Source organism: Lissotriton helveticus, chromosome 9 (assembly GCF_964261635.1).
Source record: "Lissotriton helveticus chromosome 9, aLisHel1.1, whole genome shotgun sequence".
Lineage (NCBI taxonomy): Eukaryota > Metazoa > Chordata > Amphibia > Caudata > Salamandridae > Lissotriton > Lissotriton helveticus.
This window is the reverse complement of record NC_136070.1, coordinates 523,831,532-523,859,085: the sequence shown is the minus strand read 5'-3', so window position 1 is coordinate 523,859,085 and position 27,554 is coordinate 523,831,532. Positions and strand designations below refer to the sequence as shown.

At 48.1% G+C, this 27,554-nt stretch overlaps 1 protein-coding gene across 1 annotated transcript in view; it reads right to left on the bottom strand.

Annotated features, from left to right (window-relative positions):
* ARID4A (AT-rich interaction domain 4A) overlaps positions 1 to 27,554 on the bottom strand; it is a 293,578-nt gene that overhangs the window by 233,093 nt on the left and 32,931 nt on the right. The window contains exon 10 of the mRNA XM_078660374.1: positions 18,743 to 18,819. Coding sequence (XP_078516500.1) covers positions 18,743 to 18,819 — 77 coding nt within the window. The remainder of the gene's footprint in view (positions 1 to 18,742; positions 18,820 to 27,554) is intronic.

Below are 27,554 nucleotides of genomic sequence, written 5' to 3'. Positions count from 1 at the left end.
CAAGACTACCGCACACAGAGGCAAATTTGTATCAGCCCTGTCCTTGTTTGTCCAAAGTTGTAGTGGTCCGATCCACTAAGAACCAGACCGCGAAAAACCGAAGGCACAGAACAGGGAGATCAGACGGCAGTCCAGATAAGACACGTGGAGTAAAACACGGAAGATCCAGGAAAGTCATGGAACATCGCACACAATGCAGGCACAGTTTCAGAGACAGTTCAAGAGAGGCCGGCCCAGCCGGGTTGGCACAGGAACCATGGCCGGTCGGTCGAGGCGAAAGGAGGCAGGAAAAGTCATCGAGTCCAGGCCAGACGGAATCCGGCCCCCGGACCAGCGGCAAAGGAGACAGCACAGGACGATGAAGGGCAACGGAACACCGCACACCCACAGACGCAGCTGTCGCCGGGGCCACTTTTCCTAGGATAGTTCCAGCCGCACCCTGCAACGGTGAAGCCACGCCCGGTTTTGGGGGCCCGAACGGCCCGAAGAGAGGATCCACCTCCAGGATGAAGACGGGTACCGCCACAGAAGCTCGCCAGGAGTACAGGGCGTCCAGGATATCCTTAAGTGTAGGAAAACCTTTACAGTATCCGGCACCCGGGCCATGCGGCGGGCCTCCAGCGCTCGTCCAGGCCCGGCCGAGACACTCAGGGTCGGCCGCCATCTTGGAAGCCCGGCGAGGCCGCGGCGGCCGCCAACCTCCGTCAGGGCAGCAGCGAGGCAAATGAAGACCAGCCGACCGGCGGCAGGGCACCCCGGTGCAGGAAGGGGGGCCACCAGAAGACGGGGACTCACCGGCTCCCCAGTGCCGCCGGTCCCGTTCTCCGAGTCCGGGCGGAGGAAATCAAAATGGTCGGACCGGAGAACAAAGGGGGAGCAAGCCGGATATACGAGTAGCCCCGTCAATGGAAAGCAGCGCCTCCACCCAAGGCCTCCGGCCCACCGGAGCCGGCCAGCAAGCACAGCCGGCCTACACGCACAACGGCCTCCACGACCACGTCCACTGCGCCATCAAGGGCCGATCATCGTGCTCCGTCCCGTCCGGGCGCCGCCGAGAAGGTCCAGGCCAGCCCGCCCCGGAGGCCTCGAAGCGAGCGGGAGCGCAGCACAGGATCCACGGCACCCAGGACCACCGGAGCAAAAGGTGAGTGCCTGCAAGGCGTCTTAGCACTACAGCACAGCAAAGAGGGCTTCCCGGGGCAGGATAACGGCAGGATAGATGATAAAAACAGGCAGGCGAACGGAGCCGAGCTAAAACGCGGCCATCTCGGACGCGAGCTTGGCTCCTCCCCCCTCACTTGGGTTTTTCAAACAACCTCAGTAGTGGGTATATCTTACTCCTACTACCAGCTTCAGTGTCTCATGTCACTCTTTCTTTGTATATCCATGTCTAAAACCACATGTGTGCGTGCAAGCTAATTCCTTGTGCTATACTTCTCTCTTACTCTACCCTTCTCTGGTGAAAAAAGGGGAGGGGAGGTTGGCAACGCCTCACGGGAGCAACCACCAAGGGGGATTTGTCAAACTGGTTCTCGCTTGACTCCCCGCTTTATCATCATCAGCAGTTGCCAACCTTGAAAATAAAGGGGATAAAACCGTGCACAAAAAGAAACTCCGTGTAGTTATGTGAATGACCCACTTAAGTGATAGGGCCTAATCTCCAGGTTATGAGTTATAGGACCTATTCGGTTGAAAAGAACTGGGCTCCACTAGCACTTTCTACTTTATTCTTTGCCGTGTGCCTGTTCTAATAAAAACCAACATGTTTCATCGCCGCGTTATACATTACCGGCGATTTCATCAGGGTTGTGTCTGGGTCAGCGTACTTCTTGCACTTTTCGTATTAATTTTCTCCCTTTATTGTACCAGGTAGCCTTATGTTGAGGTGCATACCAGGCTCCCGTAGAAGAAATTGTTGTTAAAAGAACCCCCTTTATCCATAAGTGGGTCCGCGTGTTCGCCCTTGGGTCGATATCGCTTGTGCAGCTTGCTGTGGCCTCCGCTCACCCTTCTCGCTCGCTCTGCAGGAGACGTACCTCTTAACCAGGGGCTGTCATTGCCTTCGGTCACGAAAATTCCCAACCCAATGTTTTTCCTCAGGCCAAACTAAATCAGCTGGGGTGGCTATCTTGGTGGCTCGGCAGTTTAAAGGGGAGGTCTTACATAAGGAGGCCGAAATTAGGTGTAGACTATGGACTTAACATTCACCATTGGCTCCCTATACGCCCCGAATGATGGCCAAAAGCAATTCTTGCACTCCGCCCTCACTGAAGCAACAGCCAAGACAGATCGCAACGTTCTCCTAGGGGGAGACTTGAACCTAGTTTTCGATAACACTATGGACAGATCTCGTTAGCGCACACATCAAACAGGCGCACTCTCCACAGAGAGACTGGCCAATCTGCACGAAATGGGTCTGAGAGACTTGTGGCGTAGCTTTAACCTCTAAAGTCGAGAATACTTTTAGGACTCCAGCACTCATAAAATCTACGCTAGGCTAGACTACATTTCGGCATCCACAACCGTACATGCGCGGACGACAGTGGTCGAAATAGGAGTAGCCTCCCTCTCAGACCACGCACCGGTAGTTGTCACTCTCACCCTCCCACCCATACAACAGCCCTCCTAGGTATGGCGTCTCAGGGACACTACTGCACCGCGAGGAAGTGGTTAAAAGTATACACCGCTCCATCACAGACTACCTCTCCCACAATGCTAACACGGACATAACTCTTGCAACACAATGGGCAGCACTAAAGGCGGTCATTAGAGGGGAATTGATAGCCATTTCAGCAGCAGAAAATTTAGAGGGCAGGCGCAAATGGGAAGAATTCACCCAACAAACTAAAGAGCTGGAACAGATGCACCAAAGGACGGGACCCCTCTGGCATGGCGTCAGCTTAAAGCCATGCGCCAGCAACTTGCGGCGCTTAACCAGGATAGGGCAGAATTTGCAGCATTGAGACTGCGACATGCCTACTATACAGGGGAAGATAGATGCGGGTGCCTTCTCGCCCACAAACTACGCGAGACTCGACAAACAGGGGATCCAGGAGATTCGCAGAGGGGATAGTAGACTGGTCTCAGAGGATGGAGACATCGGCGAGGAGTTTAGTGATTTTTATGCCAGCCTTTACGCCAGTTCCCCACTAGAGAGCTTAGATGGAGCCACCTTCCTTGACTCCGTCGACTTGCCAGCTCTGACTCAAGCTCAGGCCGACTATCTCGACATAAACATTCAAACAGATGAGGTCATTGCCGCCATCGCACGCCTCAAACTTGCAAAAGCCCCCGGGCCGGATAGCTTCTCTGCTATTTTTTACAAGACATTCTGTGCCCTGATTGCCCCTCTCCTTACTCTGCATTGTAACTTTCCGACCCCGGAGCAATCCCAGGAGACCTCCTAGAGGCCTCCATAGAGGGGATCCCCAAACCAGGGAAAAACAAGACACGTGCGGAGCATATCGCTCTATCTCCCTTCTGAATATAGATCTCAAATTGTATACAGGGATCCTAACTGCCCGCCTTGCATCCCATATGCCGCGTCTTATTGATCCGGATCAAGCAGGCTTCATCCCAGAGCGCCAAACCTCTGATAACACGAAACGTGCTCTACACCTCATTGAGAAAGCCACGCGAACACGGGGAGAATATATGATGCTCGCTGTCGACACCGAAAAGGCTTTCGATAGAGTCCACTGGCCCTATTTAGAGCAGGTTCTGGAGCGTGTGGGGATAGGGGAAAAATTTTGCACGTACATCTTGATCCGTTATAAGTTTCCGACAGCTACCGTCCGTGTGAACGGACATACGTCCTCCCGATTCCCCATTGAGAGAGGCACAAGACAGGGGTGCCCTCTGTCGCCCCTTCTTTTTGCTTTCTATATGGAGCCTCTGGCCCAGATGACACGGCATAACCCAGCGATCACTGAATAAAATCCAGCGGCTATACTCATACGATCAGTCTCTACGCCGATGACGTTTTGATATCATTATCCAATCCTAGTCGCGCGCTAGCAGACCTAGAAATCTTTGCACGGGTGGCAGAGTTTAAGGTGAATGGGCGACGGATACGATCCCATATCTGGAGATTAAATTGGCTTCCTCTCTCCCGAACATAGTTTCCACCAACAACGCACACCTGCGGCGGAAGATTCGCAGAGAGCTTGATCAGTGGAAACATTATCCTCTCTCGTGGCTAGGCAAAATAGTAGCGGTCAAAATTACCATTCTACCCCAGATCCTCTATTTGTTCCGTACTATCCCTCTCCGACCGCCTCCAGGTTGGATACAGCAGACACAATCCGATCTTGCACGGTTCATCTGGAACTGTCAGAAGCCACGACTGAAACAGATGCTAGCGACTCTCCCTCCGGAGGGGGGTGGTCTCGGGATCCCGGACCTCCGGCTCTACTTCCAAGCGGCCCAAATGCGTCACCTGGTGGAGTGGAGTCGGAGAAGCACTGGTTGTTTCAAGACCAGGCAGTAGCGGCCAGACCTTTGTAAGAAATCCCATTCCTCCGCAAGCGCCATAGACCCCCCCCCAATTTATATGCCTCACATATCACACGAGTCACCCTAGAAGTGTGGGGTCATACTAATATCAGGCCGATCTCACCACCTTCCCGTCTTCGCTCACCCCTTTGATAGACAACCCAGACTTCACTCCGGGTATGGACGCGGTTGCCTTCGCAAGATGGAGACCCTCTGGATGCCGATTTTTGTACCATATGTATGACGCGGATGGAGTTATTCCGTTCCACCAATTTAAACAGGAATATGGGCTGCCTGAAACTGAGAGACTCCGCTATCTGCAGGCACGGCATTGGGCACTTCACGATCAGGTTCACTCTGAGGCCGATAGACGTCTTTCCACCTATGAACGGTGGCTTATCACTCGCACATCAGATAAAAAGCTAATCTCCGATATGTACAAAATGCTGCAGGCCAGAAATGCTCACACTTACAATTCTGGCCGGGTGCGCTGGGAGAGGGAACTAGGCAGAACACTCAGCCACAAAGAGTGGGAAGGGATATACTATAGGGCCCGCCATTCAGCATACCAATGGAGCTAACTGAGACCCTCACAAAGGTAGCTACCTACTGGTATTATACCCCAGAGCGTCTTCACCCATTAAACCCTACTCGGGAGGCGACATGTTGGAGGGGCTGTGAGCACGTAGGCACTTTGGTACACCTATTACGGGAGTGCGAATATATCCAGCCTTATTGGAAACCGGGGATAGATGAAGTGGATAAACACTTCAATACAGAAATTCCACGCTTCCCAGCATATGTCCTTTTGGGCCTCCCAAACCCTTGGACTTATCCACTGCGATCCCGTAGAGGCCGCCAGATGGCAAAGCCGCTAGGCTCTGCAATACAAAATATACCCACACACTGGCGCAACCCGTGTTCTGCTTTGCGGACCTTGATTGGCCATTTCAGCCACATGTTACGCAATATCAATGATGTGACAGTTAAACCTGCATGGTTATATTTGTGTATGTTGGAAAATTTCAATAAAGAGATTTAAACCATAAAGTTTCTTTATGAAGCTCTACTCCAGGATATTGTGCAGCTCTGTTAACAAGCCCAATATAACCAATATTATTGTCTGGGGAAGAGGGTCTGGATGGATATAGGTCGGGATCATTATCTGGCTGACGGTCAGCATTCTAATTATTCCATGGGTCTGTATCCTGTGGTGTGTAGTCATCTATATCTCCCTGGATCCTGTGGGTCAGGTGATGTTGGTGAAGGAGAATGTGTAGGTGTAATGAGTAAATTTGGATCAATGGTTGAAGGAGGTGGAGATGGTTTAGTACTCGCATTTTTCCTTTTTAGAGGAATGTGGAAGTCTTCTTGTAACCACATTTTCCTTTTCTCAGGAAGTTTGGCAAGAATTAGTCCAGTTGCTAGATTAATCACAATATCCTTCAGTTTCGGATCCGAAGATGGAATATCAGTCCGGGGCTCTATATTAAAGTACTTTCTTTAAACACCGGTTTTGGTGTATAACGTTTCAGTTCAGAAGTTTTCGGCTCCAAAGATTTAGGTTTGTAGATCGGTGGCACGGATACAAGAAGGTGTTTGGATTTCGACGCAGAAGGTTTCGGGTCGGCACCGGCATGGGGACGAGTAGATCCGCAAGGCTATCTATGTTTCGGTACCGAGCGCGAAGGCGGGCGCTCAAAACCTTTTATCGGTATCGACCTTGACCTGAAGGCAGAGAGGTAACCGGAGCCTTTTTATGGAGATGATGATGATAGGGGAAGGAGGTCTCTTTACTCAAGATCCTTTGTCCCGGTGTGAGGTCTTTGGCATCGGAGTTGGCTTCAGACATGGAGATGTGTTCCTCCTCCATTTCGGCTTCCTGCGCTTGTGACTCTTCGTGTTCGGACTAGTCTCCGAGGAGATCCGGTGTGGAGCCACTTTGCTGGTACATTTCTTGAATTCGAGTCAGACAGTCACGGAGCGTTTTCTTCGATCGTAACGAACAACATGCGTCGCAGTCCTTCTGGTCGTGTTCTGGCGATAGGCAAAAGTTGCACACTTCGTGCAAGTCGGTGCGTGGAAACTTAGTGCGAAACCCTGGACAGAAGTTGAATGGAGTCCGTTCCATCGACTGCTACAGATCCCGGCACAGGTAGGCCCAGCGGCCTTCCTCGAATGTTCCGACGAAGGTTTCGAATGTAAACGATACGCGGAGAATGGGTAACGCGGTCGATAAACAATACCGTCGAGGGGAGTGGACTGCGCGAAGGGGGCCTGAAGAACAAGTTACTTACCTTCGGTAACGCTTTTTCTGGTAGATACAATATCTGCCTGTGGATTCCTCACCTTGTGAATACCCCTTGCGTCAACAACAATCGGAAATTCTTTTTTCGTAGCCTCGCGCCGACGTGGACTCCTGACGTCATAGAGACACGACCTCGCTCGCGACTCCGCTGACGTCACCGACGCCTATAATAGGCCCACGCCGGCGTGATGACATCAGTTCCGCCCTTTTTTCCGTGCCATCGAGGCACACGGACGGACCAATGACAGTAGAAATATACAAGTATACACAGTACACCATAATCAAGGCAAAACACACAGTGTTAAGCAAAAGCAGGAAAGAAATTGGAACATTTCCTTGACAACAAAATATATATATATACATTACATTACAGTAACTCTGGCAAAGAAGAGTGGACAAACGGGGAGGCGGGTGGGTCAGTGAGGAATCCACAGGCAGATATTGTATCTACCAGAAAAAGCGTTACCGAAGGTAAGTAACTTGTTCTTCTGATAGATACATCTGCCGTGTGGATTCCTCACCTTGTGAATAGAGTCCCACAGCAGTCCCCACTCCCGGAGGAGGGTGTCCACTCTTCTAGACCAGGAAATCCTGAAGGACAGAGCGTGCAAAATGACCGTCCCTCCTCACCTCGGAATCCAAGCAGTAATGCTTCGCGAAAGTGTAGAGGGAAGACCAAGTTGCCGCTCTACAAATATCCTCTACAGGCACACCTCTAGCCAATGCAGAGGTCGAAGATTTAGCTCTAGTTGAATGAGCCCTTATACCCTCTGGTGGTTCCTTACCGGCCAAAGAGTAGCAGATCTTTATGCAGAGGACGATCCATCTCGATAAAGTTCTTTTATGGACCGCTCTTCCTTTCTTGCAGCCAGCAAACCCAACGAAGAGCTGGTCTTCCAAACGAAAGTCCTTGGATCTGTCCAAGTAAAAGGACACCGCCCTCTTAGGGTCCAGACGGTGCAGTCTCTCTTCCTCCTTAGAAGGGTGAGGGGGGAGGATAGAAGGAAGGTAAAGTAATGGACTGTCCTAGGTGGAAGGGAGTTACCACCTTAGGCAGAAAAGCAGCCCTGGTCCTGAGAACCATTCGATCAGCATGTATGGACAAGAAAGGGGGCTTGTGACAAAGAGCTTGAAGCTCACTTACCCTTCTTGCCGAGGTTATTGCCACGAGGAAGACCGTTTTAAGGGTAAAAAGCCTCAAGGGACAATTGTGGAGAGGCTCGAAAGGAGCACCCATCAAAAAGGTCAAGACCAGATTCAAGTCCCACTGAGGCACAATTAAAGGGACAGGAGGAAACTTAATAATAAGGCCCTTTAAAAACCTTAAAACCACAGGTGACTTAAAAAGAGAAGGCTGGTCAGGCAAACAGAGAAAAGCTGACAGCGCAGAAAGATAGCCCTTCACTGTAGCAACGGCAAGACCCTGTTGCGCCAGAGAAAGGGCAAACTGGAGAACGTGAGACAAATGGGCCTTCAAAGGATCAATAGACCTTTCCCCACACCACGAGACAAATTTCGCCCATCTATAAGAATAGATGGACTTAGTGGAGTCACGCCTGGCTGACAAGATAACATCCACAACGTCAGGCGGGAGGGAAAAGGAAATCAGGTTGCCCCGCTCAATCTCCAGGCATGAAGGTGCAATGTCTGGAGGTGGGGGTGTAGAACCTGCCCCTCCATCTGAGAGAGGAGGTCTGCCCTGTGAGGGAGACGGAGCGGCGGGTGAGAGGAGAGGTGGAGTAGATCTGTATACCACACCCTTCTTGGCCAATCCGGGGCGACCAATATGACTTGGGCCCGGTCTTGGCGAATCTTCCTCAGAACCCGAGGAATCAAAGGTATGGGGGGAAACGCGTAAAGGAGTTGACCTTTCCAACTCAACTGAAACGCGTCCCCCAAGGCTCCTTGCATCGGATACTGGAGACTGCAGAAAAACAGGCAGTGCGCATTCTCGTGAGTGGCGAACAGGTCCACCCGAGGAGTCCCCCACATCTGAAAGATGTCGTGAACAACCTCCGGGTGAAGCCTCCACTCGTGGTCGGCAGAGAACTGCCGACTGAGACTGTCTGCACGAACATTCAACACCCCGGCCAGATGATTTGCCATCAGACAAATCTGATGGTCCTGAGCCCAGGACCAGAGACGCAGTGCCTCTCTGCAGAGACACTGCGACCCCACTCCTCCCTGCTTGTTGATGTACCACATCGCGGTCGTGTTGTCCGTTAGGACCTGAACAGACTGACCGCGAAGGGAAGGGAGGAAGGCCTTGAGCGCCAAACGTATCGCCCGCAATTCTAGAAGGTTGATGTGAAGCAACCTTTCCTCTGGAGACCAAAGGCCCTTGACCTCCAGATCCCCCAGATGAGCACCCCACCCGAGAGTGGATGCATCCGATATCACCGTGGCCACCGATGGGGGAAGTTGAAAAGGCTTCCCTTGGAACAGATTGCCTTCCACGCCCCACCAAGACAGATCCGCCGCAGCTTCTCTGGAGATCCTCACCGACTCCCTGAGATCTCCGTTGTGCTGATACCACTGCCTGCGGAGGCACCACTGGAGCGCCCTCATGTGCCAGCGTGCATGGTTGACCAACAGAATGCATGAAGCCATCAGACCGAGCAGGCGAAGGACCTTCAGGACTGGAACGACCGCTCCATTGTAAAATAAAGGAATCATCTCCCGTATGTCGCGAATCCTTTGAGGGGGAGGGAATGCACGACATACGGTTGTGTCCAGTACTGCACCTATGAACAGGTTGCGCTGGGAGGGCACCAGGTGAGACTTGGGTACATTTATTGAAAAACCCAACCTGTACAACAACTGGGTTGTCTCCTGCAGATGATGAAGCACAACCTCTGACGACTCCGCTTTGATCAGCCAATCGTCCAGATACGGGAATACCGGAATCCCCGATCTTCTGAGATGCGCCGCCACCACTGCCATCACCTTGGTGAAGACCCGAGGTGCAGTAGTAAGTCCAAACGGAAGGACCGCAAACTGGTAGTGTTGTGATCCAACCGTAAAACGGAGATACCTCCTGTGCGACTTCAGGATTGGGATGTGAAAGTACGCATCCTGCAAGTCGAGTGACACCATCCAGTCTTCTTCCAGCAGAGCCTGAAGAACCTGAGCAAGGGTGAGCATCTTGAATTTCTCCTGCTTCAGATAAAAATTCAAGATCCTGAGATCCAGGATCGGACGAAGCCTGCCATCCTTCTTGGGAATCAGGAAATACCGGGAGTAGCATCCCTGACCCCTTTCCTGCTCTGGAACCACCTCTATCGCACCTTTTCTCAAAAGTGTTTGGACTTCCTCCTGTAGGAGTAACAGATGTTCCTCTGAGCAATATCCCTGGCAAGGAGGGTAATTGGGAGGGAATTCCCGAAAGGGAAGGGCATACCCATTTTCTACGAGATTGAGAACCCAAAGATCTGATGTAACCGATTCCCAATCTCGTAGAAAGTAGGTAAGCCGACCCCCCACTGGACCCACATGATCCTGAATGGCGGATCTAGGGCTGCTTTTCTGTGGCTGGGGGGTTGGAGGAGGTGGAGGAGGAAGAGGCTTGACGCCCTCGAGGACGTGCCCTTTGTTTTCCCCTGTATGACCTATACAAGGTATTTTGCTGCTGCTGTTGTTGCTGCTGCTGCTGCTGAGCGGGTCTATACGACCGAAAGGAAGAGCGACCAAACCCTCTAAACTTCCTGGTCGTAGAACCCCTGACCTGAAGGCCAAGAGATCTAGCAGTTGCCCTGCTGTCCTTGAATCTCTCCAAGGCCGTGTCTGCCTTCTTCCCAAAAAGCCCCTCGCCATCGAAAGGCAGATCCAACAAAGCAGACTGTACATCAGCCGAAAAATCAGAGGATTTTAACCAGGCTGAACGCCTCGTGGCAACCGCCGTGCCCATGATCCTTGCCACAGAATCTGTTGTATCAAGTCCACTTTGGATGACCTGACGAGCCGCCGCCTGAGTGTCAGATAAAGCCTCTTCAAAGTCCTTTCTACTAGCCTCAGGAACCTTAGGGACCAAAGAACTTATAGAGTCCATAAGAGCATGGATGTATCTTCCCATGAGGCAAGTGGCGTTAGAAGACTTCAAAGCCATGCTGGACGAAGAAAAAATCTTCTTCGCGATCTGATCTTGTTTCTTGGCTTCTTTGTCGCCAGGCACCTGCGGAAAAGCCCCAACAGACTTCTTAGAGCAAGCAGCCTGAATTACCAAACTTTCAGGGGAAGGATGCGAAGATAAGAAAGCAGGATCCTCAGGAGCCACTCTATACCTCCTAGCCACACTTTTTGCAACCGCAGGAGCAGAAAAAGGCTTTTTCCAAACTTCCATTATAGGATCCTTCAAGGCATCGTTAAATGGGAGCAAAGGTTCTACTGACGAACTAGGAGAATGGAGAACCTCTGTCAACAAATTCGATTTAAACTCGACAGAGGGCAAAGTCAGACCTAAAAGTCCTGCTGCCTTCTTCATGACAACATGATAAGGTTGAACATCTCTGGAGGGAGCATCAGGTCCAGAAGGCAAAGACCACTCCGGAGAAAACTCAAGACCACTAGCATCCGCCAGGTCTTCGAAACAATCCCCTTTCAGTTCACCTTCCTCCACCTCAGAAGATGAATCATTAACTCTCTGCTCCTCCAGAAGCCGTTGAGCCTCTCTACGAGATCTCATTTTGACTCGAAGTGCAGCCGAATCCAACGCCGAATTCGACGGCGCCGGAGCCGACTTTGGAATCGACTCCGAGGGCTTGGAAGGCTGCCCCATAGAATCCAAGGGAGTCGATGACGCCGGGACCGGAGTCGCCGACTTCGGCCGAGCCGGCGTCGACATCGGCGTCTACCTCGGTGGAGCTTGGTACTGCCACAACGGAGTCGGAGCCGGCATATACGGCATGAAGGGTGCCGGAGCATATGAGTGTGGAACACCCAAATTGAAAGCCATTGGACCCATGGGACCCGAAGGTGCTCCAGAGGGGTACCACGACCTCGAGAAAACACCATACATCGCGTTTAAAAACGCAGAAGGGTCCTGACCTGGAGTCGGAAATGGTGGATGCTCAGGCTGACCTAGAGGTACATTAGAATCTGTTTCCTCAACAGGATTCGAAGCCCCTTCCTCAACAGGAACTCCATCGGTGTCTTCCGGAGCCGGAGATGGAGCCGGAGACGGAGTCGGATCTGGAACTGGAGTCGGAGAATGGACCACCGACTCCGAAGGTGAAGCCTCACCTACCGACTCATGAGGAGGAATCACTTTCGACTTCATCCTTTTGGGAGACTTTGATCTGGAATGATGACGTGATCCGTGTCTCCTCTTATGCTTCTTGTGGGAACCGGAAGCATGACCGGATGATGACTTCGAGGCCGACGCCTCTCGAGACCTTGACCTGGATCTCGACTTCTTCGGATGCTTTGAGGATCTTTTAACCTTACTTGCTTTAAGTTTGGCAACAAGAAGTTTAGATTCCCTCTCACGAAGAGCCTTTGGATTCATCTTTTGACAAGATGAACAATCATCGACGTCATGATCCGAGCTTAAACACCAGATACAGTCTTGGTGAGGGTCCGTAACGGACATCATCTTCCCGCATTCTCTGCAAGGCTTAAAACCGGTCTTCTTTGTCGACATGACAATATCTGAGAATTGGAGAAAACGAAGAAACGAAGTAACAATGTACTAAGGCTACAGAGTATCCCGAAACCGTTAGCGTCGACGACGCGGAAAAAAGGGAACTGATGTCATCACGCCGGCGTGGGCCTATTATAGGCGTCGGTGACGTCAGCGGAGTCGCGAGCGAGGTCGTGTCTCTATGACGTCAGGAGTCCACGTCGGCGCGAGGCTACGAAAAAAGAATTTCCGAATGTTGCTGACGCAAGGGGTATTCACAAGGTGAGGAATCCACACGGCAGATGTATCTATCAGAAGAAACGGTACCAGAGCGCAACAATTCACATCCGAACCAGATGGTAGAAAAAAACCACACAATCTAACAATGAAGTCGATGCCCATGCGCACTATCACTGAAAGGAGGAGCCACCTACCCCGTGACCAGAAAGACTTCTCCGGAGAAAAACAAAGTGCAAATATCCGGACCCAACACTAGAAAGCAATCTCTTCACAGCACATATGCCTCAAACATGTCAAATATGCCATCGCCAAAATACCTGTGGCGCATGGGGAAAATAGCAGGGGGGCTCCTCTGAAAGCAGAGGAAGGTAGTCCGAAGAGAACTGTTCAACCAAAGCCATTCCCAAAGTCGACCGGTGTCGAAGAGGCGTCACCTCGGCATCTGGTAGGAGACAAAGTAGGGGCGATCGGTGCTGGTGTCACAGGTGGGACCCATGAAGGGACGCGCACGGAGCTGATAAGGGTTCAATCACGGATTCAGAGGGCCTCACTGAGACAGAGGGAGGTGCCACAGTTTTGGAGTCAGTCAAGGCTTCACTAAAACCTCCTTTGGGCTGAGACACGCACCAGAGGGAGGCAGAGAACCAAAAATGGTATGATGGGAGAGATATTATTCCCTTATCTGAGCCTGAGTCACCTCGATGCCGGGAAACACCGGAAGGTACCGTAGAGATTATCACTCCTTATCAAAAAAATCGGAGGAATAGGAGGAGTGTCAGGGACACCGCATGTACGCAGTAAAGTCGCGGAAGGCTGCAGCGCTGACCGCCTATGGTGTGACTTACCAGGCGTCAGCAAGGAGGAAGAACTTCGAGAGCTGGTCCTCGGGTGGACCTGAGAAGGAGAAGAGGACTGTGGAGCTGGCTCTGCATATGTAATTATCACTAGGTGGTAATTAACCCTGGGCGAAGTACTACGCTACGCTAGCGTAGTTTGCGCTACTTCGCACTACGCGAATTGCACGTAGCACAGTGCAAACATGCGTAGCGGTAATTTTTTGCTTGCTCACGGTCCTCAACGTCAAGCGAGCAAAATGACATCCCGGTGAGACTTTTTCCTCGTTCACGATAAGCAACATCAAGTTGCCGATCGCGAGCGTGGAAAATAAATCTCCCGGCGAGATTCTCAACGCGGGGGTTCAGGTTTCTCATTGCGAAAGGTCGCGTATGTTCGCGACCGCTCGCAATAAAAAACTACCAGTCCGCGATGAGAAAGCTGCCACTCGAATAGAAATCTACTCGAGAGGCAGAAAACGACCACTTGCACTGTGCAAGATGCGGTTTGCAATGATTGCACAGTGCGGACAAGCATCAGACACTGTGCAATCAGTGCGACCAGCATTTTGCACAGTGAACTAGGCAGTTCGCATAGTGCGAAGAGCACTTTGCGTAGCTACGCGTAGCGCTACTACCCAAACTATGCCCAGGGTTAATGGTAATACTGTGCACAGAGTGCAGGGGTTCCAAAAAGTGTACAGGGTTCAATGCAAACCCAAGTGCTCCATTAGTGGTAGAGGAGAGTACAGAAGAGGGGAGGAACTTTGTAATTTTCTATCCCCTCGTAATTGGATTAATGTAATGGAAAAAACTGGTGTAAAACCAACTGAGGGGCCATTGCCTATCTATAGAGGATGTGGCTGTTCATCTATCATAGATTATGTTTTTATATCATCCTCATTGGAATTTTTTTTGGTAAAGGCTTTATGTACTAGCCAAGGCGACCATAACCCCATTTTAACAACTATTAGACTTCGCTCTAAATTCATTGCACAAAGGGAAATAGGGGCTAAAAACCTGGTGGTATCTACCGACAAGCTCAGGTTGATATGGAAGGGGATAGATAATAAACCCCTCCTTGTACGTATGATAAGAACGTATCCCGTACTTGTAGATATATGTTTGTCAAGCAGCTCCACAGGCGGGGAGATTATTGAGGCTTTCAGAGGTTTATGCACTGGCATTAAACTTATAATCTCTAAACCTATTACTAATATAAGCAAGAACCCGAGGTGGTTCGATAGCTCTTGCTCGCGGGCCAATAGAGATCTGCGTGAAGCATTAGCGGCTTCACCCAGGGATAGAACTCTAGTTAGATCATTAAGAGCCTGCTACAAGAAAGCTACTAAGACACGCTCAGATGAGTTACTGAAAGTACGCTGGGATAATCTAGCCAAGGCTGCCTCAAAGGATACAAATGGATTCTGGAAGGAAGTTAAAAGCATGAAGTCCATGGATACAAATATCACCCCCATAAGCTGTAACATATCTAGCGAGCTATGGGAGGAGCACTTTGCTGGAATTTACACCGCTTCCTTAACTACCAGCAATAATATTTGTACCCAAGTCCTAAAGGTCACTATAACAATATCTGAAGTTGAAGAGGCTATACAACAAAGTCTAGGGAATAAAGCACCAGGCCCGGACGGGCTATCTATTGACCTTATAAAACATGAACCGGACTTTTGGGCTCCCCTTTTGTGTAATGTTTTTAACAATTTGACTAATGCAACCATCCCGAGCACTTGGTCAACTAGTATTATTGCGCCCATTTTTAAAAAAGGAGATCGATCCAACCCCAGGGTGTCCTTGTTCTCCCCTACTCTTCGCCATTTACATCGATCCTTTTATCGCAAAGCTAGAAATGAACCCATCCATACTACCTATTAAGACATCGAATGAGGAAACTAAAACTCTAGCCTTCGTAGATGATATTGCGATTGTTACATCCGATCCAATTACAACAGCGAGGATAATGGAGGAAGAAGCAAAAAGGTTCGGGGAGATTTCGGGGTACAAACTAAATCAAACTAAAACCCAGATTGTAATAAATAATAACATCAGCGTGGACGATGCAAGAGTCACTAATAATGCATTATATCTTGGTGTTAATATTACATCCGATCTGAATAATCTAGTGGCCCTGAACGTAGACCCCTTATTGAAACAGACAAATAAAACCTTATTGAGACTCCACAACCTGCATTTAACAATAATCGGAAGATGCAATCTCATCAAAATGGTTTTTCTGCCTAAATTTTTGTACTTCTTCCGGGCAATCTGTCTTAATTTTGACCTATCACTTTTTAACGAAATAGATATGTTATTTCGCTTCATTTGGGGCTATGGAAAAACACGAAGAGCCTATAAACATATCATACACTCGAGGGATGGAGGTGGCCTAGTCCTCCCTAATTTCAAATTCTATTGGTGGGCTACAACCATCAAATACAGTCGTCTACTGTTAACCCCCAAACAAGACTCAAGGCCCATCTGTCCGGTTCCAACTCCACAGAAACTAATCTTGGGCAATAACTCTAACCACCACCTTTGGAAACTACCTTATGATTGCCATCTAAAAAAAGAACGATTTAAAACACTCAAGGGTATTTACACAGTTTGGAACATGGTTCGGAAACATCTGGCGATCGGTAGGTTTTCATATTATACTCCGATAGAAAACAATACAAATCTTCCAGCAATTTTTCGGGATTCCTGTATGCGGCGATGGGTTAATTTAGGAATCTCGCAACTCAGCTCTTTTTACGATTCCATGGGCTTTTGTTCATTTGAATCGCTAAAAAATAAATACGGGCTGAGTTCGCACGATTTTTTTAAGTTTTTGCAATCAAGAGATTTTATTCTCAAAAAGGGGGGAACTCAATGGTTGTTTTAAGAAAATCCCCACAATTAACACCGTGGTCAGCTCGGCAAGGGTAAAAATTGGAGATATTTATAAAGACTTAATGGCTGTATTACCAGACGATGTGGATAAACATGCAAATAATTGGCAAAATAGGATCGATATTACAGAGGATCTAGCTCATAAAGCACTTGAACTTTCCAGCTCTATCCTAATGTCCACCAAGTTACAAGCTCAGTTCTACAAAACTTTTTTCGACCTTTATTATACACCCGAAAAAATGTGATGTTGGAAAAAAAGATACAAAACCTCAATAAAGACTTGTAAAAAAAAAAAAAAACCTCAATAAAGACTTGTAAAAAAAAAAAAAAAAGTAAAAAGAGGCAAGAGACTGGCCTGCTCACTGCCTCTCCTGCTATTGCCACAGAACTATTAGCAGAATGTATGCGGATGGACGCACGGATGCCAACCACAATTTGAATTGGCAGCAGGAATTGGCAACTGAATGTCTTGTTTTCCTGCAGGATCCAGAGAGGTCATGTCGAAGGGGACTCCAAATCCTTATATTTGCTGTGCTTACTTTTCTCACTTATAACCTAGCCAAACACATGAGATGGGCTTGGTACAGCAGGTTATTAGATGGGTACAGGGCATCACAATCGCTATGGATGGGTTTACATACCTGGGAATATACGTGACCATTGGACAGGATATTGCATGGCATACAAAGACCCAGCCACAAATAGACAGAATGCAAAGTGACATTGTATTCTGGTCCCTCTACCCTTTTCTTTAATGAGTAGAGTAGCCATAGTCAAGATGGTCCTCCCAGAATAGACTCAGTAAAATGCGTTAAAGCTCAAATTGACGGGAGATTGGGGCAGCATATACTGTTTCATACTATACAGCAGCCTATCTGATTACAGTAAATGAATGGTTGCATGATACACAATTAGACCCCACATTTGAGACTGTAGAATGGATATTGAAGACACCGAGGTAATACACTTACGTTACAGGGATAAGCCAGGATCCCGCACTCACTAGCTATCCAGTTAGTATTTGAAGATGTGGCATGGGACCCTGAAGAACTAAGAAAGGAAGAAAAAACCGACCAAAGAATCCCCATTTTTGGAGTGGTGCAATACCTGATCAAAAGGACAAACTGCAAGGTTCTGCGATTGGTACAGTTTAGGTAATGGATAACCAAGTACGGCGCAGGGGCCACTTCCGGGCCTCCTGACCTCAACATGCAGCCCCCTGATCAACAGAAGCGATGGGCTCCTGTTAATGTGACTCGGCACTAACAATATAAATATATTAAACAGGCAATTATTTATTTAATGGTTAAATGATGTTAAAGATATGAAGTAACTAGGGAGCTCGCACCGCTTAACTTTAGCATCACCTTCATTTTTAAAGGCATCTTGCAGCAAAAGTGTAAAAATATTAGAAAGTCTGTTCAAAACTCAAAAAGTATTTAATTAGCATGCAGAACCTTCTCACCATAGTACATCAGATTAGATCATTGCATTGAGAAGTATTAATTTAAAAGTGTGAGTTTCCAAACAGTTAAAAAACATTAATCCCCCCTCTTCCCCAACCATCCAATAGTGAACTAAAGAGGGAACTCAGTTATATGTACTCCTTCGGGTTCCTATTATACATGAACAACATTATAGTTTATTAAATGAAACAAAGGAGAAGGTTATGTACAGCAGACATCCTAAAGTCACGTATTTCGAGGCTCTAATATGTGTCAATGAAGAAAACGGAGGGAAAAGTCAACTAAACAATTGCCTAGGATCAGAGAATTTGGTAAAGTGGGGCAGTCTGGATAAATCTCAGGTTTTCTGGTTTCACATTGTTCAATTCAGCCACTAGAGGTACGTGCTTAACTTACTCTACACCCATCTTACCGCCAAAATCCCCCCCCCCCCCCCCCCCTGAACTGTATGTACCAAAGGACACTAGAATGGCTTTGCTCACTCAAAGCGTAAGAATCATAATACCCTTAAGAGGACAATGTTTATCTGTCATTCTTACTGGATTACATTAAGAAAGAATACAGAAAATGTCACCATTACAGTTAGGCATTAAAATAATTGAACACTGACATAGTGGAGTTATTAAAGAAAAAAACACAATGGAGATTGAGCAATACTAACATGCTGTGGGATCTACTGTGGGTTTTGTAAGCTCCAACAGTTCCAGATTGGGTTTAGAAAGAGAATGTTAATTGTAGGATATAGGAATCCGATCTAATGACTACTATAAGCCTTTATAAAAGATGGCACATATTGAATCAAATTATCTTAGAAGTAAATTAACAAATGTAATGCAACTTTTTATAATGGTATCTAAGTATACATGATTACATTTACCTTGATTAGAAGATATCTCGGATTTCAGAAGGTTTAGAATATCAAGTTGCCCGATGTCTCTTCTGGATACAGAATAGCTGCAAAACATTATATCATATAGTTCATATAGTTAAAACAGTACGAACAGCAAGGCATTCAACATTTGTGGGTTGAGATGGTGAATATACCTTTGCCAACATCTAATCAAGTATGCCTTCTCTCTGCCCATTTCAGCCCTTTACATGAACAAGACGACTGTCTACCCTTTAAGGATGAGACAGAATTCACCCAAGTACACAAAAAGTGCTCTACCTACAGGTGTGCCACAATTCAGACCAGGCGCTACCCTTGTTTTGTGCTCACTTAGATAACACTTTCACCAACCCAGGACGACGATTTACAGCTACATCCATTCAGCACCCCAAACTACCATACCATATGTCAAGTGATACGAACCACACCAAATATTGGACTGAATCACACTATAAAAACATATCATACGCTATACCATCCAACAGCGCACCATTGCACTGCTTCCCATTCTGTCAAACAAATTGTGACACACCATCATACCAAACCTCACCAACATACGAAGATCTTGCATTACCATACAACATCACCTACCATCACTCAATCCCCAGATCGCATCATAATGCTCTGTATCACAACATCCAAGGACAAGCTACTTGAGAACAACACACCAGGGGGGCAAGTCAAATACATATAAAATATGAAGGGGTACCAAATAAGCCATCAGCACTAGGAGAATTTAGTAGAGAACTTCACAAACAGTGTTTTGAAAATTCTGACACACCCATATAGGTTGCAAAGACGTTATAGGGCCTATTAGAACCACAGTGTCATTCTAGACATAAAAGATTACAGTGATCACAGTTAAGTGAAAGGTGTAAGTCCCTGCAGCCCCCTTCCCTGTATGCACTTCCTATTGAGCATCGCACTATAGTAAACATTCTGCCTCCAAGCCACATCGCCCACTTTCATTCGGCCCAAAAAAATTGTAATTGTAGTGCACCCAACTAATAAGGAAAAACATATTGATTGCTTCAAGTTACAAATTGGACATGAACGCCTCCTTTGGGCTCATTTTCCTCACAAGAAAATATGTTAAGTGAAGCCCTGCTTACTGAGCAGACTTAGTACTTGCTCCATTGTTTGCTATGACAGTTGTAGTAAGAACTTCAGAGTATGGCAAATGTTTAACCTTGGCAGGAGTTGATGTTTTTGAGTCTCATATTATAGCCATTCTTGAAAAGAAGGAGCACCTATTTGTCTTGTTATTCTTTGTCTTTCTTTCAGTTGTTTTGGAATGCTCTACCCTATGCAAGAGTTTGAGCGATTGTTAGGAGCTGCTGGCTGTTCGTTGGGAATGTCAGCAGGTATCTTCTTGAAGGCCTTCGATGTTGTGATCTGGGCCTTTGTTTTTTTGTGTTGCATCGCTGGGGCTTTTGTTCTCAGGAACTCAGGACAACTGATTTTATGAGAAGTCATAGAAAAGCTTCACCTAAAGCATTTTACGACGAATGGAATTTAACACATGATCATATCTTTAGAACTTTCCCCTCAGTTAGCTGCCTTCTGGAATGAGAAAGTGGTCTGAGGTCAGGTATATAATGTGGTACCTTCTTTGGTCTCCTTTTGATGGAGCTTGCAGTGTTTGTGCGCCAACTCTTTTCTGCATCTCACAAAATAGATGTGTAGTCTTTCTCTACGAATTGAGGCCTAAAGTCCTTAGTCCAAACTTTGTATGCAACCCCAGGATTGGTTTGAAGCAGAGGTAGACCAAAGCCAGCAGTAACCGGGACGGAGCGGCTGGTACGATTTTTCCTTTCCGATATTAGAAGAAGGGTTGAATATCCCCTCGAACAGCACTGATATGGAAGCATAGCCTCCTCTAGTATTCCTTCTGGATGAAGACTCGCCTGCAGGTTACGGAGGCATTTCAGGAAAGCTCTCTTGCAAATTCCCTGTCCATTCGGAATAGCTATTTTCGTCATAGTCTGACAGAAGGGCTACTAGGTCACAACCTGATCATCTGGTAGGAAGATATGTGTTATAGTTGAAAAACAATTTTTTTTTTAAAAAAAGGAGAAGACATCACTAGAAGTGAAGGCGTGGTGGCCTTATTAAAGTTAGATGGAAAAAAGATAGAAAGTCTTCGCTAACACTGAAAATAAAAACCCAAAGAGCAAACCAGTTCAAATACTCCTGAGCATGAAGCTCTGTGAGGAGCCTTCAAGTAACAACAAGTTGCATCTTCCGTAGACGCGCTCTGTGGTGGGAGATGAGGAGGAGTGCTGAAGCAAGGTAAAGGCACGCCGAGCAGCCATAAAGTGCGTGCAAAGTAAAACAAGACGCGCGGCCCCGAGGTGGATGCCGCCACAAGCCCACGAGGTGGATGCCGCCACAAGCACCAGTACAGTGCTTGAAAAAGTGAAGAGCGACGGCTAAAGGCCCTTCTATGCAGCGCATGCGCGATGCGTAGGCGAGACCTAAAAACCTTTATGACCTACTTAGAATACAAAATACTTAAGAATGAAAAAAGTTTAATGAGTAAACTGTTGCAGGATCCTTTTTTATTTTTATTGGGTTATAAACTTTTATTCAGTATTGAAATGCAGTACACCGCTATTCAGCCAACAACCCGGAGGCAGGCAGCATCGTTAGTATCATGTTGACCATATTTTGCGGTCCTGCACCATGTATATGTACTAGGATCATGTGTCAGTAACTTATCAAATAACCTATACAACCAAACCAACAACGCTTTGCCATTTGCCATAAATTATTTGTCAATATAAAGGGCATTTTGACACTTACAGTAGGGCTCTTTCCAAGTACTTAACGTCAAAGAGGTGGTGGGGTATGTGCGTGTGGAGAATAACTGCACGTGTGAGGGGGAATTGCGCAGCACCCGAACTATTCAATTCAATCCACCCAGAAGCACTCACGTAGTCTCATGGTCGATTTCCATCTGTATACAGCCAAAAACCTTAGTAATGTCCCTCTAGGGAAATCTCACACCACGCATGTCCAATCTCCATGCACCATTCATCCCTCGCTACCAGGCATCTCCAACCTCTCACATCCAGGTTCATTCGTCTATCTCTGCTCCAGCCAACCATGTCGTAAGGGGCAGCCATATATCAGTAGGTCTAGACCGCGGTGGTAGGAGCTCCCAATACGTAGTCAGTTGATCCCGACAGTATAGTGCCGAGTTTATCCACCCCGTCGTGTTTGGAGCAGTTTTCCTCTTCCAATGTAGTGCAATTTGTCTCTTCGCCAGTAGGAGTAACAAAGCAGCTAATTTCCTTGAGACACTGGGTATGCCGGCGACATATCCCAGCAGAGCCACCATTGGGTCAGGAAGCAGTGTGTCTCCTATTATCTGACCCAACTGTGAAAAAACCTCCACCCAATATTGCTGCATCGGCGCGCAACTCCATGTGAGGTGAAAGAAGTCCGCCTCTACAGCCCCGCATCTCCAACAGCGAGAGTCAGGCAGTAATCCTATTTTAAAGAGTTGCACAGGTGTGCGATACGTTTTATGTAGGAAATTAAAGTGTATCAAGCGCAGCCTATAGTTAGGTGACAAGTTCTCCAGTTGGTCGCAGCAGAATTGCCATTGTTTATCGGTGATGTTGATTCCCGCCTCCGTCTCCCATTGCGATTTCGAGGTAGGTCGCACCCACGGCGCCGTTTCTTGTGTTATTTTATAGATCCGGGTGATCAGCTTTCTAGGAGAGCCGTTGGTTAGTACGTTCTCCAGTGCCTGAAGCGACGGAGGCACTGCCGGGAACATCGGGTATCTGGCTTTACATGCCGCTCGCAGTTGGTAGTATAGCAGCAAGTCAGAGGCCGTAGGTACTTCCGATTCGCAGATGTCCCTTAGGTTCACAAACGTGTCGTCTGGGTATAGGTCACTCGCCACCACCAGACCACGCTGTCGCGCCCTCTCAGAAATCGCCGCATCTGTCAGAGGACCTAGCAAGGGGTTGCCGCTCAGCGGCATGGATGGGGCATACAGCTCGGAGATGCCTGCCCGGTTCGCGATGCCCTGCCAGGCCCATCGCACTGTTTCCACCGTGTTTACGTCATCAGGCGATCTTTTGTATTTGTGATATAGCGTTGTTTTCAAAGGGGTGGGTGCCGATACATCCATTTCGATCGCCACGTGGGGCTGATATGGGACCGGGTGGTGCCAGAAGTGTAGATATTGAGCCTGGGCGCAGTAGGCATATAACTCAAAATCAGGAGCCGCCAGACCATCCTGACGAAAAGGGAGCGTCAATACTTTCCACTGCACTCTGGGCTGTCTGCCCGCCCACACTAGTTCCAGGAGGGCCGATCGTACGCGTTTGAAAAAGGATCGTGTAAGTGGCAGGGGCACATTAGCAAATAGATATAAGAACTTTGGTAGTATAACCATTTTCGTTATGGCTATACGCCCCGTCAGTGACAGCGGCAGGGTGATCCATTTCTTCACCTTTGTCTCAAGCCAATCCACGGCGGTGCCATAGTTGAAAAGCCAGAGGTCTTGTATCGAGCGGCTTATATGTATTCCCAGGTATTTCACCTCATCCTCCACCCAAGTGATGGGAAATTCAGTAGGGCATTGCGTCGTACCATCAGTCAATGGCAAAAGCGTGGATTTGGACCAGTTGACGTTAATGCCCGTCAAACCGCTGTATCGCACCAATTCCCTCATCAGGGGGCCAAAATTGTCAGCCGGGTTTTGCATAAAGATTGTTATATCGTCCGCGTACATGGACACTAATAAACCCCTGGAGGTGAATCCTATACTTCTCTGGGTGTTATGTTGTCTCAATCTCGCCGCTAACGGCTCTGTGGCGATCGCAAAAAGCAGCGGCGACAACGGGCATCCCTGTCTAGTCCCCCTAGTGATCCGTATAGGCTGTGAGACTTTTCCGTTAACTTTCACTCTAGCCGTGGGGCCACTGTAAAGGACGCACATTTTTTGGATAAACAACTTACTGAACCCCATTCTCGTGAAGAGTGCCTGTAGGAACTTCCACTCAAGAGAATCGAATGCCTTAGTCGCGTCCAACAAGGCAGCCGCGGCCTGGACTTTGGAACTGTTGCAGGATCCTGCTTTGGAGCAGAGATATTTAATGTGGATGAATTCCACTAAAGACCATCCTCCATTTGTGCAGACAAACCTATTTATGGCTGGTGTGTCCACCAATAGGATAAGCTTGTAACCAACTAGTTTTAATGGACAACATAAAGGAACAGTCTTTAACAAATGTTCTTAATCTTTAAACATGTGTATCAAACTATTTTCAATACTGTTTGGATATAAATAGAAAGAAAGAAAAAAAAGTACACAAATATGCATAGTCTCAATGTACAAACAAGTGATTCTACCTACAGGGTAGACCACGCACAACACTACACAGTTATCTCGTTTTTGTAGGAAGCTGGCTCTTTATATAGTATACTGTAAGGAAGTGGGTTTCTGTTGCAGTAACCCCCCCCTTTTTGCCTGATAACTGATGCACTTTTCCTTGGTGTGCCCTGGGTCCCTGCCAATCAGGTACCCAGGGCCTGTGTTCCTTCCCTAAACTTGAATAAAGCCTAAACCCAATTGGCATCTCTGGCCACATGTCAACCCCTTGTAAATGGTACCCTAGGTACCCAACTTAGAGTTGCCCCCTGAACCTAACCTACAATCCACGTCTTGTCTGAGAGGCTGCCACACAGCAGACATGTTGCTGGACCCCTGGGTGGAGAGACATCTGCTCTCCTGGCCCTGCAACAATGCACATGCTGGCCGAGGTGCTAGGTCTCCTCCTCCAGGATGGCCAGGGGAAGCTTCAAAGGCATGCCACCTTTTGTGAGCTCCTCCAGGCTACTTGATGTACTCCGCAACTGGCCCCCACCAGTTCTGAACTCAGGTTTGGCAGAAAGACTGGCAGGAAACCCGAAGGAAGGAAAGGGGGGGTTTGCCAGCCTCTGCCAACCCCACCCCTCAGGCAGGGGAAGCGAGATGAAGCACATCTCCGGGCTCTCGCCATCTTGAGGATGGGGAGCCCTGCCCAATCAGAGAGGCGCTCCTGCTCCCCTCCCACAGGAGAGGAGCAGGATAGGGGGTGTATTCACCCCAGGAAGGGACCCATTGTTCCCTGCCCTTGCCCTACCTGTAACGCCCCTAAATTTTGTATTTAGGAGCACCCTGAACCTTCCTTCCCCAGATCACGATTTGAAAACAAGAAAGAAGACCTGCTGTGCAACTGCTAACAAGAGGACACCGCCAACTGACTTGGCCCCAGCCCTACAGGCCTGTTTATCCTTGAACCTGCTGCTGCTAAATCCCGGCATCTCCTGCGGACAGCAACCTTGAAAACCCCGGAGGACCTGCCTGCCTTGAACCTCTTAAAGACTGAGACTCCCATGAGCAGCGGTTCTGCTCAAACATCAACACCCCTGGTGCCTGCCAGGAACCGCAAATCCAGCCCACTCTGCACCCGCTGTGCCCGGCCTGTGCCCGAGTGGATAAGGACCCAGAGGACGTCCCGCCGGCAATTGTGACCTGAAATCCAGTGCCCAAGGACCCTCCTCGACGACCCAGATGACACCTGCAGCCTCAGAACCAGGAACCCCCCAACCGCAACCAGCAGATGGTAAGATTTCCCGACGCCAAAAGACACCCCTGCACCCTACTGGCATAACTAAAGCGGAGGGGGGCCTCCCTGCACGGTACGTAGAGGGGCCTCCTCCGGGCTCAATCTTGAGCTCTTTGGCCTGAGTGCAGTGCCGAGGGGGCCCCTTGGAGCTCGAGGACCCCCCGCACCGCGTGGGCTGAGGGGGCCTGTGTTACTCCCCTGCTGCACCCAGAGCCCCCCGGCCCCTTGTGCCCTACTCCGGGATGCCTACCTACCCTCCAAGATCCCAACTTACCCATCGAAGTGTTGGTCGCTCCAGAAGATCCTCCGTCCCCGAACCAGCAGCCTTTGTTCCCTTTTCAAGATCTTCATTGAATAACATTGAGCGCCCGACGGCTCAAAAGCACCCTGCACCCAGTCGCCAGAGTGCCCCTGGCAGTGCAACCTTGGTCCTATCCTACTTCCCCATTTGCCCTGAGCAAGTGACCAGGAGCCCAGCTCCCACAGCCGCGTGGCCTGCTAGCCAGCATCCACCAACTGAAGGCCCCCTGCCTCTCATTGTATAACATTGGGCCTAACTACCTCTGCACCCGGCTGCCCCTGTGCCGCTGAGGGTGTACCAACTGTACCTACCTGACCCTGGGAGACCCGAGTCTATGCCTAGAACCTTAATTCTGCAAGTCAAGTACTTACCTAAATGCCGATAACTCACTTTTCTTCCATAGGCTAACATTGAATGGTTTCACTTGGGAATTCTTCTAAGTGTGGAGTTTTGGAACTTTAAAATATTCACCTATAATCAGCCGAACAACGAATTCCGATTTACTCACCTGTTATCAGGAGAGACCTCAGTGCTGCCTCTTTTAGCCCAGCACCAACCCTGAAAAGTAAGTTTTACCGTACTTACCAGTAACCAGAATTTTCTTCCATAGGAAACCATTGACAGTTATTCTGGGAAATTTCTTCTAAGTGTCAATTTTTGAAATCTACAAATATTCCTTAAAAATCGTACCAACTACTAAAACCTAATTACGTACCTGTCTTAGATAGATGTCCCCGTGCTGAACCTAGGAGTCCAGTCCTGGATTACAATAGTAACGTGAACATACTTTACCTACAAATTGAATTTCCTTCCATAGGTTAACATTGGTAATTTCAACTGAAAAAGTTTCTGTCAACTTTTAAAATACAATAATATTAAATAAAAATCACTTTTATAACCAAAACGCTTTTACTTAACTGTTTACAGGACATGTCCCAGGACTGAATCTAGGATCCAGTCTTGTGATTAGAAAAGTAATCTATAAAGTAATTAATTGCATTTAACTGAAAATTCCCCTTGAGCTCAATGTTGCATTGTGTTTGAAATTGTGTTGCAGATTGCAACAAACTGTAACTATTGCATTCAAAAAGTCTAATGCCTATTTTAAAAGTATTTAACTGAAGTAACTCATTCTGAGAAAGTATATTTTAATACTTTGTTGGTTCTAAAATAAAACAACTATATCTTTTGATAGAAAATAATTGGCCTAGAGTTCAGTTATTGAGTGTGTAAAACCATTTGCTGACAATGTGTACAACAAACGCTTTACACTGTCCTCTGATACTGCCTTACTGCTCGACCAAGCTACCACTTTAGTGAGTAAGGTGATATCCAACTTTAGCCTCTGCCAAACCTCTGGGGACTCTATACACACTCTACCTTACTTTGGTCCAGTATATATAGAGCCACTTTCTTACAAGCCATCATGTAGCTGGGGAACTCATTTTTATCAGTGTCCAACACATGTACTTAAAAGACTTTCCTGTTAGCATGATATCGAAGAATTGACTCAGACATCACAGGGGCCTTATCTGCTCATGTAGATATGTACACACATGTAGTATAGTGCACCCTGCCTTAGGGCTGTAAGGCCTGCTGTAAGGGTGGCTTACCAGTATTCTGCATGCAGTGTCTGCAGGCATGGTACACAGGGATGTGTGCCATGTCATGGTGTCACTTTTATCTGCACCAACACACACAGCCTGTAATGGCAGTTAGCATGTTGGTGCCAAAGGGTACCTTAGGGTGGCACAATACATGCTTCAGCCCTTAGGGACCCTCTTCAGCCTCCCTGTCCTAGGTACCCAGAGGATTACTAACTAGGGACTCGCAAGGGGTGCTAAAGTTATTGCCAATTGAGGGAACA